We start from the raw sequence: 13,740 nt of genomic DNA on the forward strand, positions 1-13,740 counted from the left end.
CAAAGAACTCTTCAATTACTTCAATTACCAAGCAAAACTCAAGATGAAATCAAGCTTTCTCCTTACTCTCTGTCACGACCCAAACCCGCCCCGAGAAGGTTGGCATCGAGACCGGCCAGTAATCCTAGATTACCACAGGCCTTTCTGTACAAACATATATAACCGGGGCTTGCGGAAGCGAAAACAAAACACTAATAGTCCAAAGAGCTGTGCATTTATATGAACACACATTACATGCCAAAAATGTTAATTTACCCACTACATTACATCACATATAATCAAAATTCAATGTACAAAACATATCACGCCATAAGCACAACCAAAACTAAGCTTCCTAACGGCCTTCCTAGGCCTAGCCCCAACTCGGAGGCACCAAAACACCGGGTAGGCTTCAAAACGGCGGCTCGGCTCGGACTCCGCCTAGGCTTGACTCCCAGAGTGCTCACCTATAATTACATATATACAAACAATGAGCTAAAGCTCAGCAAGTAACATAACAGTAAAGAGGTTAGTGAACGAAGTTCGACATTTTCATAAATCCACAATAAATCAATCATAAACATATATCAGTCATCAGTCATCATAAGAACATACGTAATGGCATACTCCACAGAACCTTTCATAACAGTCTATCAGTCAACAGTCTACGAGATCTCGTGACTAGTCATGGGCTTGTCCTTCCATGCCGTTCCCCATGACTCATGACGCATGGGCCTGCATGTTCCCGCCCCCATGACCCAACTATCTATGGATGCCATACTAGATTCGCAAATCAGGACATTCATTCACGGAAAACATTCTCATTTCAAAGCATAGCATAACGTAATACATTTAAAACATAGTTCATAATAACATATCTTTACAGAAATGTTACTCATAGAGGGTTTCCGAAACCGAATGCACGGTCTTCAAATCTTGACCTGCAATTATCAACATTATAACACATTTCTTCAGTACACATTATCATTAAATCACTTAATTCATGCCATTCTATCCTTTCCTTATGAAATTTCATGTTTATAAGATGATAAATGATGCAATAACATGTTAAAATCAAGTCTGCAACTTCCCCAAAATTTTCTTAAAAAAGGCCTTCCCGCTCGAGCGCCACTTTGGCCGCTCGAGCGTACTGTAAAAAGTCCCAAAACTGCTGGGAGGCTGATTTTCACGCTCGAGCGGGAATCCCTCCGCTCGAGCGGACCATGCAAAAATCCGAAATTCTGAAATCTTCCAAAGCTTGAATCTTTCCTTTTTTGCAAAACCACTTCCACACGATGAAACCCAAGTCTCAAAACACTTGAAACACAACTTGAATTACCCATTATAGCTTCTAAACAAACCCAAATGCATCATATACAAGATCAAACCATGAATTGAGGTGAAAAATCATAACTATTCATGTAAAAGCTTTATTTCTTCATATCCATGGAGGTTCTTCCTCAAGAATGCCAAATATAAACATAAATCATCTATTCATGCCATACATGCTCAAATTAAACATATTTCTCCTTTCAATCCTCTTATTTAACACGAGATCATTGATGATTCAACCTTATTTCAAGAAAGTAGAGAAGAAATTCTTACCTTAAGCACTTAATTGGAGAAGTTGTAGCTTGATTCCCCTTTTTTCCCCTTCTTCCCCTTTCTCACGAATTCTCCTCTCTCTCTCTCTTTCTAGATTTTTCTTTTCTTCTTTTTGAGTCAAAGAGTCAACATCCTTATCTATGTATAGATATATCACACAAAAAAAACTAGAATTGTGCCATAATCTTGAGCCAAACATGACTTAGCGATTCAGACGGAATTCAGTCCTCAATTTATTTTCCCAAATGGTTCTAATAATTCCCGGTATCTCATAGACGCACTCAATTTTGTTTTCTGAACCCATTACGGTCATCAATTTCAGTCCCAAAGTTCTCATCTCAACAGATATTCTTCTAATTCAAACAGATATTCTTCAATTAATTCGCATAACCACATAATTAATTACTGATACATATGACACATGTTTTGGGGTCATTACGCTCTCCCTCTCTTTCGGTTATGTTTTGGGGAAGTGGGTGACATGATCTCACCATTAAGTCCAAATGACAATGTAGGAAATGGCCACTAAGGATGGCAAAATTGTGAATAAGTGTAACAATGTAATTTATCAATATTTAATCTAATTTAATCATACCAAATCAGTTTTCAGATAATTACACCATAAAATCACATAAATCACGATGATCATAAAACACTAATCGGTTCCCGGTTCGGCCGCCGATAAGGCCTTCAGTTAGCAGTTTAAACACAAAGACACGAACAGATAATCAAATAACCAAACAGATAGAATTACAATTAAACAGGTATACTCAGTCGATTCAGTTTCAATTTCAGTCAGTCAGTTCAGTAGTTTATTCAGTTCAATTACTTTAGTTATCAATCACAATCAGTCTCGGTTTAGCAGTAATCAGTGGTTAATCGGTAAACAGTGACGAGGGTTGTTACACAGGTCTTGCTGGTACTGAGTGTACCTACGTTGAATTTTTCTCCTTTGTGATCTGGAAATTACGGGAACCATATCTGGTTCCTTTGTTTTTGGGTGCTTAAATAATACCCAATTATTTGAAGCCACCAAAGGAGGCTTGACCATCCTGCTTTGGTTTCTAATTACATCACTTTGGGTAAACACTTCCCTAGGTTTGTTCTGCATCACAAACCAATCTGGGACCCCAGGTACCCACGAACTTACTGACTCGGCTGGTGAACTGCTCCTTTCTTCATTCGAAGTCACCTTCGAAGCTGGCTGTGAAGGCCACTGTTTGGCCCTAATTTCATGCTTTGGGCCTAACTCAGGCCTTTGGTGAAGGTGTCCACAGAAACATGCTTTGGGCCTAACTCAGGCCTTTGGTGAAGGTATCCACTTTCTGTCCTGCATAAGGCTGGTCTAGGGGGCCAATCTCTGGCTTTGATCCCATAAACTGAACCTCTTTTCAGTATCCTCTCAGAATGACTGCTCTCCATTCTGTAATAATTAGGTGGCCTGGATTCATATAAAGGCCTCTTGCCTTTGGAATGCATCCTATTAGCTGTTGGTTCAACCATCAATGGCTGCTGCCTAACACCAGATGGATATGGCCTTTTATTGTAAGCATTGATTGGTTTAGGACGTCTCTGCACATCCCTGTAATATTGCTTCTCATCAATTGGAAGCCTTTTCAACTATTTGTAGCTTAGTCTGCACCTGGGACACATCCTTTGCATCACAGCTGCTTCTAAGGAATCGTCATCCAGTGCTTCTTCATCCGAGTCTTCCCTCTGGTGTGAGAAATCGTGTCCAATAGCTGGTAGATTTCCAGTGTTTTTCTTGATAGTTGTCTGGTTAGCCACATGCATCTGCACATTGACTTCTTCCAATTTTTTCAAAGACAGGTTCTGAAAGTCCGGCATAATGACATTGGCTGTCACCTCTTCAATTTCTAGAAATGGATTACTGTCGATTCCCATGGCCTTTTCAGCTTTGGCTGGGAATTTCAAACTTCCTTTCCGAATTTGTTCTTGGATCCTGTCTCGAAAAACAATACAGTTCTTAGTGGAATGAGACCAAGAATTATGCCATTTACAATATACTTTTCCTTTAAGTTCATGAAGAGATTGAATTTTGACTCCTTTTGGTAATTTAAGGAAGTTGGCCGCAAGCAAATGATCAAAAATGTCATCTGCCTTAGTTAAATCGAAAGAGTATTTCTTGTGAAGGTATTTCTTTTTAAATTGCTGGTCAATTGTTGTATCCTTATGAATTAATGCTTCACAGATCACAGGTTCTTTCCCCACAATCTCTGCTGCATCAATCTCATAGTTAGAATCTTTGTAGTATGTCTTGTATGATGCATTATTTCGATCTTGTTCCTTTTCTAGTAATGCTTCATACCTAGATACCTTATAAGTCAGTTCCATTAAGTCCCTGAACTCAGTTGAGTCAAACTTCTTTCGAAGCCTAAACTCTAAGCCATTTTGAGCCAATCTTACGAATTCTGGCTCTAGCAAGATGACTCTACATTTATTTCGAGCCCTTTTAAATCTGGCAATAAACTGAGTAGCCTTCTCTTCAGGCCTTTGACTCAACCTTGCCAGGTCTGCCATGGAAACCTCTAGCTCCGATTGAAAGAATTGGGTATGAAATGCTTCTTCCATTTGTTGCCAAGTTTGGATTGAGCCAAGTGTAAGGTTAATGTACCATACAAATGCTCCCCCAGTTAGAGAGTTTGAGAACAGTCTCAGCTTCATATAGTCATTATTAGTAAATTCACCGCATTGAGCAGCAAACCTAGCAATATGCTCTACTGTTGATTGGTTTCCATTCCCATAAAAAAGGGCGAAATATGGTATCCTGAAACCTCTTGGGTATTCATGTACCCTATCTACCCATTCTGGGTATGGTTTTCTGTACACATGAGTCTGGACCCCCCGAGCCATCGGTCCATACATCTCCCTAACAATGTCAGTAATTTGGTCCCTAGAGACCATATTTTGTGCCTGCTGAACCACTATTGGAGGAACAAACACAAGATTTGGTGGACAAACTTGTGCTTGTGGTCTTCTTGGTCCATAAGGTGGTATGTTTGGGGCTGGTTATCCCTGTGGTGCAGGTTGCTGTTGGGGGTGTGGGTAACCCCTTTGAATCTATCCTGCGAAAGGATCTGTGAAAGGTGCTGGAACTGGTGTTGTGTCTCTTTCATTTGTAGGAAAACCTTCCAACCTCCCGGGTATAAATTTGAATAAGGGATTAGTGAACCCCCTTGTGCCAGGTATGGCTTCGAACATGGGATTTGGAACCATTCTTACGCCATTTTCTTGTACTGGGCCAAATCTACCAAATTGCATGGCTTCACTGTTAAGTACTGAGACATTTTGACCTGCTACAAGCCTCGAACTAGGTTCGTACCAAGACTGAGGTGATGGTCTTTCATAGTTCTGATTACTAGTTTGACCATTAGAATGTCCATTAACTTGCATAGGCTGTTTATCTCTAGCCAATCTTTGCTGAGGGACATTCGAAATTTCCTCCATGTGTCTTACGTTTGTTAGTTGGTGGTTATTCATTCAATCCAAAAAGGATATTGCCCACCTTTCCATTGTGTTCATTAATTACTGTCCCATAGCATCTACTAGGCCACCCCATGGATTTATTGGCTGAGTAGATGGAATAGTGAATGGTCCAATTCCTTGGTCTCGTCCAATATTATGAACATGTGGTACTTGTTCTGAAGTGCTGGTCTGTTCGACCATAGGTTCTGATGAATTGGATGCCTCCACAGGACGTGTTATCACATTATCCTCTGGATTAGGCACTTCTACCTCTCCTTCTATGCCTTCTTCCAGGCGTTCATTTTCTCCTTATCTCCTACGTCTAGCCATTTCAATTAGTCCCACTGGGTGTGCCAAAAATATATGTTGGCTTTTTGACTTTCGAAGGTTATTTTTGTAATTGCGAGCGTGCCAGCAGGGATCAATCAGTCCTTACAGAAACTTAATTGCCAACCAATTATCAGACGATTGTGTTTTAATTCTCTCAGCCTCAATGAAGAGGACTTTTACTGGTAGCTTGATTTAGGAGAATTAAGCAAAATATCAATTAAATAAAAAACAACTGAAGCATTTCATTAGAATGAAAAATTTACAATGATTCAAACTCAGCCTCGTAGAGATTTACAACGACAATCTACTTGAAACTACTCCTATGAATGAAGTGCAGTGTTGGAATTTAAAATACTAGAATGTAAAGAACAGGAATGTAAAGAACAGGAAATGTAAAATTGAGGAAAGAAACTAAGTAAAGTAGAATAAGACTGGTTTTTTGGACCTGAGTGTGAAGGCTTTTTCTGGGGCCTTCTCTACTATTTATAATGCTCAAGGATGACTATCGAACTGTATTTCCAACCGTCGAACTGCTCCTCCATGATTGCTGATCATGTTGCCTCAAGATTAGCTCCATTACGCCATCACTTGCAGTTAGGCTTCCCTCTTAAATTTGAATTTAAATGTGAGTAACCGTTGATGCCACATTACCTTGTATCTCTTTGTTGATCCACTGGTACTCAGAGCTCGTAACAACCGATACTAACTGTCACGTGTACGATCAGGATCAAAGATTTGAATAGTCTTTCCGTATTACCCTTACTTTGCCACGTGTCGAATTGTAACTGGCTTGTACAAAATATGTAGTCAACACAACCATCATATTTGAAGATATGAGATCAAAGATAGGAAATTATAAAATTTATTATAAATAATTTATTCTTACATTTTCAAACACAAAGTTATAATTCTAAAATTTTATTGCATAATGGCGTTAGAATGATTAAAGATTATATTGTATCATGCCAAGATCGTACCTATGCATTTATCATACCTATACCAACAATGACACGTCAATTAAATTGTGCACCGTGCGTGACCAATGTTTTAAATAAAGATTGGTTTGAAGAATGTTTATACCTTTCAGAAGGAAAAAAAATATATATATACATATATAATATGTAAGTATAACATTTTTACTTTATAACATTTTATAAATATATAATATATGTGTTGTTCATTAATTATACACTAACTATTATGTTAACAATGCTAGAATACTGATGGAAGGCTCATAACAATTTAAATTTTAGTTATACTTTGTTTTATTTATTCAATAAATTTCAAACAAATGTAATAAATTAGTATTTTTATTATTTTAATTATGCAATGTCAATATTTTTTTAAAAAAATACATATATTTTATGCAAATAATTTAAAAATATGTTTGATATAATCATAAATAATTTTTTTAAATTCAGGGGTAGTTTGGAATGATTTAAATAAGTATACTGAGTATAGGTTAGATTTAAAATGATGTATTAAAGAGATAATGTAACTTAAATAAAACAATATAACTTAAATAAAATAATAACTTTTTAACTTTTTAAATTTTAAAATTTTTTAGATTATGTCAAACAATACCTCAATCTCGTTCGTACGTAGCCCGGGTGGTAGTTTGAAATCACAGGGTTGTAGGTGTAATTTGAGCCAGGATCCTCTAGAGTGATTTTTTCCTAAAGTTTCCTAAAGTGCTACAGTGTATGGTTGAGATTTACTGGTAAGTCACATCAATTTTTTTGATGTGACTTGCCAATAAATCTCAACCACACAATATAGCACTCTAAGAAACTTTAGAGAAATTTCACTATAGAGGATCCTTGGTGGTGTAATTTACCCTTATTCTTTTGAATTGCACACGTAGCCCCAAACACACAGTACCAGAAAGCGAATCAAAATTCAACAAAATGGAATAAACCCCCCACCTCTTCTTTCCATTTCTCTCTCTGCGACTCTTGGCTTCATTACCTTATCTTCTTCTTCTTCTTCTTCTTCTTGGGCCACCACTGTTCACGTTTCACAGAGGAAGCTCAGCTATGGAGCTTTCCTCTGTTCCAATTCAACCCAATAAGAATCGATCCAACACACCCACGCTTGTTTTTCGCGACATTCCGGGTCTCGAACCTTATTCTCACACTAGTTTCTTTCAAGCTACACACGAACACCAACATCAATGGCCAAACAGATGGCTCGGAGGTAGCAGTTTTGCATGTGTTTCGATGGTGGAGAAGAGAGAGGAGCCAGAGTTTTTTCCTACGACTGCCCAGCTCTTGAAGCACCCTTTGGCAATGCCTGCGCTGCTTCCCCGAGACGCCGCTCTCTTCGCCGCCGGCGCTGTTTCCGGCGCCGCCTCCAAGACCATCACTGCCCCCCTTGACCGTATCAAGCTTCTTATGCAGGTGTTGTTCTAAAGCTTTTGCCTTTTTCTTTCTATTATGCGAATGTTTCGTTATTGGATTAGGGTTTCGTTAGGGGAGGTCTCTTGGCTTGTGCTGTTCTTGTTATAGATTCTCTTGTATAGATTTGATTATGGTTATGCTTTTTAATCTAATCTAATTATGAGTTGGTATTGTTTGGGTTTTAGCTCTTGTTTTTGTTCACATTTGCTGTTTGGGTGAAGTTGTATTTCACTTGAAAGAGATTTTTTGTTACAGAACTTGTTGAATTTAAAAAAAAAAAAAAAAAATTGTGCTTAGAGTCAATGCATGTGTTTGGATTGGTGGATAGTGTTGGGTATTATGGATCTTCATAAGTACTGTACACCGAGCCTAGCCTGGATCCAATGGGGTTTTTGGGGGCCTCCCCCGAGGGTTGGAGGGTCCAGGGGAGGCCTTAATTTTTGGATACCTTGGTAATTTCCTATTGCTTCCACATTGCCTTAATTTTTATCCTTAAAAATAGATGTGGGAGGGCGCCTCTTGTATTGTTAAGAGAGTTGTAATTGTTTTCTGATTATAGTGAAAACTGCGGTAGCCATGGACGTAATCCTATTTTGAGGTGAACTATGTAATTTTTTGTGTTTCTTGTGTGTGTGATTGTTTCAATTCATTTTTAGCCTTATTGTTTACTATTTTATGTCTCATAGATCCTGGTTAGGAATTGTTGGTTTTCCTAACAGGTAATAGTCCACTTTTGTTTTGTTTTGTTTTTTTTTCTTTTCTTTTATTTTCCTTTTGGTTGGAGAGAAACTTGTCTTATCAACAAGGTTTCTGCTACTTTGATTGGATTGTTGCTATATAGTCTCAGTCAATGTGATCTGTTTGCAGACTCATGGATTACGAGCTGGGCAAGAAGCTGCTAAGAAAGGAATTGGGTTCATTGAGGTATCTTATGGTTCCACTTGCCACTTAATTGTTACATATGTAGTAAATTCCTTTCAATTTTTTGTCAGTTAATAGATTGTATTATCGTTTCACTTTTATCAATACTGAAAAATTCATGACTTGGTTGACTTAATTTTCCTTGTTACGGCATTTCTCGATGCTAAGTTAGGGTCTCATTCATGTTCATGTTTCTTGTGTTGTAATGTTTGGTCAAGCAATTTCATTGATGCGATGAGACAAGTTGGTAGACTGATAATTAATATATATCATTAATCATAAATGTAATGGGATCACTGCCATTGAGTTTATGGTATGGTATCCATCTTTTTCTCACAAATCCTCTTCTGGGGGTTCCCCCATACGTGTGTTCCACTTCTAAATTATATTCTCACTCTGCTTCTTAAGCTTCTCTTGGCTTTAAGTTTTGACACCTATAAGAGCTAGCCTAATACCCTTTAAGGATTTCATCAACTTTTCTGTTTCTAGTCTGTGACTTCAGTTATCCCCTGTAGAGGGGTTTGCTACGAGTTTGTCAATTGAAGGTGATTGTTGAGTGTAATTGTCTTCTATTTCAATTCCATGAATGTGTGATCATTTATTTGGTACTATAAAGACTTCGCCCATTTGATCTATAATATAACCAGTACAGCATATACTGCAGACTTGTATTCCTTACTAAGTTTCATGTCTTTATTTCCCAGCCACTTCTTTTTTCTGGGTTTCATTTTGGGCCCACTAAAGATGAGGTTAGTTTAGAGGATAATTGTTTTTGTTGCAATGCTTTGGTATTCTGTCTCATTTTCAGATTGTAGTAAGGATGAACATTTTAGATTTGATTCCTGATTACATACTGGTAGCAAGACAAATCGAAAAGATAGTTGAGGTTTAGGGAAGTAAATACGGATGTCCACCTCTAGGTACTAGAATACTACTTTGCTTTTATTGTGATTTCAATAAAGAATTTGTTCTGGCTCCTGTTAGCTTCTCGAAACTATAGTCCATTGTTTTACATCTACCTGCATTGAATTGCTGCAGTTATTGTCTTTACAAGTATCTTATTTCGTTTAGTAATCTTATCCAATAACTTATTTAATTTAGTGACGGTGCTTATCTGGACACAAATTACAGGCCTTCACAATGATAGGAAAGCAAGAAGGGATTAAAGGGTACTGGAAAGGCAACCTTCCTCAGGTCCCTTGCATCCTTCTCCTTTTTTTTTTTCTTTTTTTCTTTTTTTGATAAATAAAATTTATTAAAGAAAGAGCATCAAGGTGATGCTAAAGAATTACAGAAATCATGAGCCCCAAAAGAGGGGAAAAGAAATTAGCCAATCACATTTACTTTCCCATGGATAAGGTTTTTTCTTATACTAAAGTATTCCTGTACAATTTCCGATGAGGTTTTTGTTGAGTTTCAGTTTCTAAACCTTTCCTTTTCAATTCCAGGTGATACGCGTCATACCTTATAGTGCAGTCCAGCTGTTTGCATATGAAACCTACAAGGTAATAGCGAAACTATTTAATAAAAAATCCTAACACTCCATCTTATATGTATCTATGGTCTCTACTGTTTCAAACATTTGATTAGTATTTTACCTATGAATTTCTAGAAACTTCTTAGGGGGAAGGATGGTGAGCTCTCTGTTATCGAAAGACTCACTGCTGGTGCTTTTGCTGGCATGACTTCAACTTTTGTGAGTAATATAGCAAATGAGATCGCTTCTGAACTCAACTTTATGGGTGATTATCTGTATTGGATCTTGTATTTTCTATATCTGTTCCCTATATGTATGTCTATTAACAAATATTAACGCCTATAATCCTTGCTATTTGTTTCTTTATAGGTAACATACCCTCTTGATGTCTTGAGGTTAAGATTAGCTGTTGAGCCTGGGTATAAAACAATGTCTGAGGTAAGACTGACCAATTTGAATTGTATTTCTGAAGGAGTTTCTCTACATATCATGGGTTTTATTGGATTGTTTTCAGGTTGCCTTGAACATGCTAAGAGAGGAGGGAGTTGGGTCATTTTATACTGGCCTTGGACCTTCTCTTATTGCAATAGCACCTTATATTGCTGTGAACTTTTGCATTTTTGACTTGTGAGCTTACTCTTTCAGCAATATATTTTTCTCTATTGTTTATTAAATATTTGTATATCTTAAATTTGGTTCTATATATTAGGATGAAGAAGTCTTTGCCTGAGAAGTATCGAAAGAGGACTGAAACATCTATGGTAACAGCTTTGCTGTCAGCTACTCTTTCCACGGTTATGTGCTTTCCTTTGGATACAATGAGAAGGCAAATGCAAATGAAGGGTACACCTTACAAGACAGTTTTGGATGCTTTTTCAGGTAACTCAATTCTTTTAATTATCAACTGTTGTAAACCAACAGAAATTAATGCAAATTGTATCATAATAAATCTTGGTTAATTCTATCTATAACATATCTGAAGTTGTAAGCATTTCATTTTTGCATTCTATGTCTTTATTAAAGCAGAGGAAGCCTTTATTCTCAACATTGGGAATGGACTTATATAAAAATCAAGTCATTTCTTTGCGTAAAGAAAGTATTTATGTACCATGCACACACATTCAGTTAGCTACTATCAATAAACTGAGCATAATAGCTTGCTTTGTTCTATATCTTCAGTTAGATCATGCTCTCTAAAAATTTTGTTTCAAGTCTTTCAAAATTTTTGACCATGCATTTAGCTAACGCTTACATAGTATTGCCAGATATTATAAAATGAAACGACCCTTTTCAAGTTATGAGGTTTTAGTGAGGTTTCTAAAGTTGATATCTGCAATGATTTCCATTAACTAATTTAACTTACCGTGTACCATGAAATCCATTCATCATTATAGATGGGAAAGGTTGAGTTTCTGAACTCCTAGTTAAGATTAGCCGATTGCTAATTCTCTGTTTTGATCTTCTATGCAGGTATAGTGGCACGTGATGGTTTAATTGGTTTGTACAGGGGTTTTGTTCCCAATGCACTGAAAACTCTACCAAACAGCAGGTTTCTGTTGCATCCGCTCTACTGTTCGTCAAATACTTATTTTATAATATATTGTTCAAGTTTTTAATATGCTATCTTGTATTGATAGTAAGAAAAGAGAGCTATCAGGAAAGGAATATGGGCTTTACTCTAACTGAAGCTATTGCATTGTTTGTCCAATGATGGTCCTATACTTTTTGGGAATCATTTTCATGATTGACAAACAATTGTGATGTGTTCCACTTTCATTTCATATATGGCAATGGCCTCTATTTGGTTGAGTTTTCAGAACCTATAAAAAAATGAAAAAATGAAAAAAATATTTATTATTTTCATATGATTCTCTTTTTTAAGGCGTTATATCCTTTTGTTATTTATTTTTGTCAAACTAATTTCTAGTTTTTTTTTTTTCCTACAAAAATTCAGAAAACAAGTTAAAAAAACATCAAACAGATTTGTGACTTGGTATTCTGATGATGAGTGGGATAATTTCTATTGGACATTCAATTCATATGTGTGTGCTTGAACTTATCAAATTTGTTTTCACTGATCCTAGAAGCTGAGTTGACTTGCACCATGAAAGAGTTGCTTTCTGGTCTTTATTTTTTACTTTCAATTGCGTTATTCTCAATCTAGTACTTATTCACCTTTGCTATTTTCTCCCCCTCTCTTTTGCAGCATTAGGCTTACCAGCTTTGACACTGTTAAACATCTAATAGCGGCCAGTGAGGAGGAGTTCCAAAGAATTGTGGAGGAAAATCGCGAGAAACACAAGCAAAGCACTGGTGATTCAACCGACTAGGGTTTTGTTGCTATTATACTGTTACTGAATTTTTTTCGCCATTTTTTTTTAGAGTTCATGTTCGGTAAGGAATATCCGCTTTTTGGGGGGAATGATGCTCTGCTAAATGCATTTGCAGTAGGTCTGAACTTGTTGAGCTACTGGGAATTCATTTTCCTTGGGCTGTGGTTTTGTTTGACAAATCATATATGCTAGACTAGAATTTCTGCAGAGTAGTTTATATAAATATTTGTCATTTGTAATATTTCTGAATTATGAAAAGTAATGCTTGATATTGAAATTTCACATAATTTTAATATTAAGTTGATGCTCATGTTGGTATGTTCATGTTGTTCTTCAATTGTTGATCACTGAAATAAGCGTTGTCTGTATTCTTGAGAGGTCTAGACGTTTGACATTTGTTATTACACTATTCTAGTTCCTCCAATTTTGCAATTTCAAAATCTCCCACGGATATAACAAGAAGAAAATGAAATATTTTATTAAAAAAAAATCATGATAATAGAAAACACTTTGGGATATTTTATCATAATTGTGATTCAACAAGAAATGATACTGTTATGCATCAAATGTTTTTCTTTGCAAAAATATAGAAAGTCCAAGATACTCATGGGTTTTTGGGAAAAAAAAATGTATTGATTTTTTTAATCTTTAATGAATATTTAAAAAAGTATTTCTTAAAATGTTATTTTTTTAATTGCTACTAAGTTAGAAAATCTTAAAATAAATTTTTTTAACTAAAAGAAGTATACTACAATGGCCATTTTTTAAATTTTTTAAATTATTTTTTAATCTTTAGTTAATTTCTTTCAAATGTGGTATAGTTTTAATTTTTTTTTTAAAATGGACCAATTTCATAATTTTTTTTTTTTAAAAAGTCCACTAAGAGATTCAAATTTTAAATTTTTAGTCTTTAATAAGTATTTTTCAAATATAATCTGATTTTAAAATTTTGTAGGACTATGTATTTTAGAAAGAAAAAAAAAAGAAAGTAACAAAAGTTTGACAATTTTTTTTTTTTATTATTACTTTTTTTAAAGTTTGAGTTAAATTTTTTTTCTCAAACCAAGGAGCAACAAGGGCTCTGTTTGGTGGAGTTTTTTTAAAATTAAAAATTAATAATTAAAAAATAAAAAATAAAAATGTTTTTATCTCAGTTTTTAAATAATCAATTTTTTTAGCTTATTTAAATTATTCCTACTTAATAAGTTAT

The 13,740-nt window shown here is 35.7% G+C and overlaps 1 protein-coding gene across 1 annotated transcript; it reads left to right on the top strand.

Annotated features, from left to right (window-relative positions):
- The first annotated feature begins 7,239 nt into the window (after positions 1-7,239).
- Positions 7,240-12,840, top strand: LOC114274420 (putative envelope ADP,ATP carrier protein, chloroplastic). The gene is made up of 10 exons (XM_082891253.1): positions 7,240-7,799; positions 8,667-8,723; positions 9,852-9,914; positions 10,169-10,225; positions 10,333-10,416; positions 10,567-10,635; positions 10,712-10,824; positions 10,907-11,076; positions 11,668-11,746; positions 12,404-12,840. Exons 1-10 carry the CDS (start codon positions 7,437-7,439, stop codon positions 12,525-12,527), a joined length of 1,179 nt encoding a protein of 392 aa, XP_082747379.1. The 5' UTR covers positions 7,240-7,436; the 3' UTR covers positions 12,528-12,840.
- Positions 12,841-13,740: the final 900 nt, after the last annotated feature.

This window comes from Camellia sinensis, chromosome 10, assembly GCF_055761805.1.
Source record: "Camellia sinensis isolate YWXY chromosome 10, ASM5576180v1, whole genome shotgun sequence".
NCBI lineage: Eukaryota > Viridiplantae > Streptophyta > Magnoliopsida > Ericales > Theaceae > Camellia > Camellia sinensis.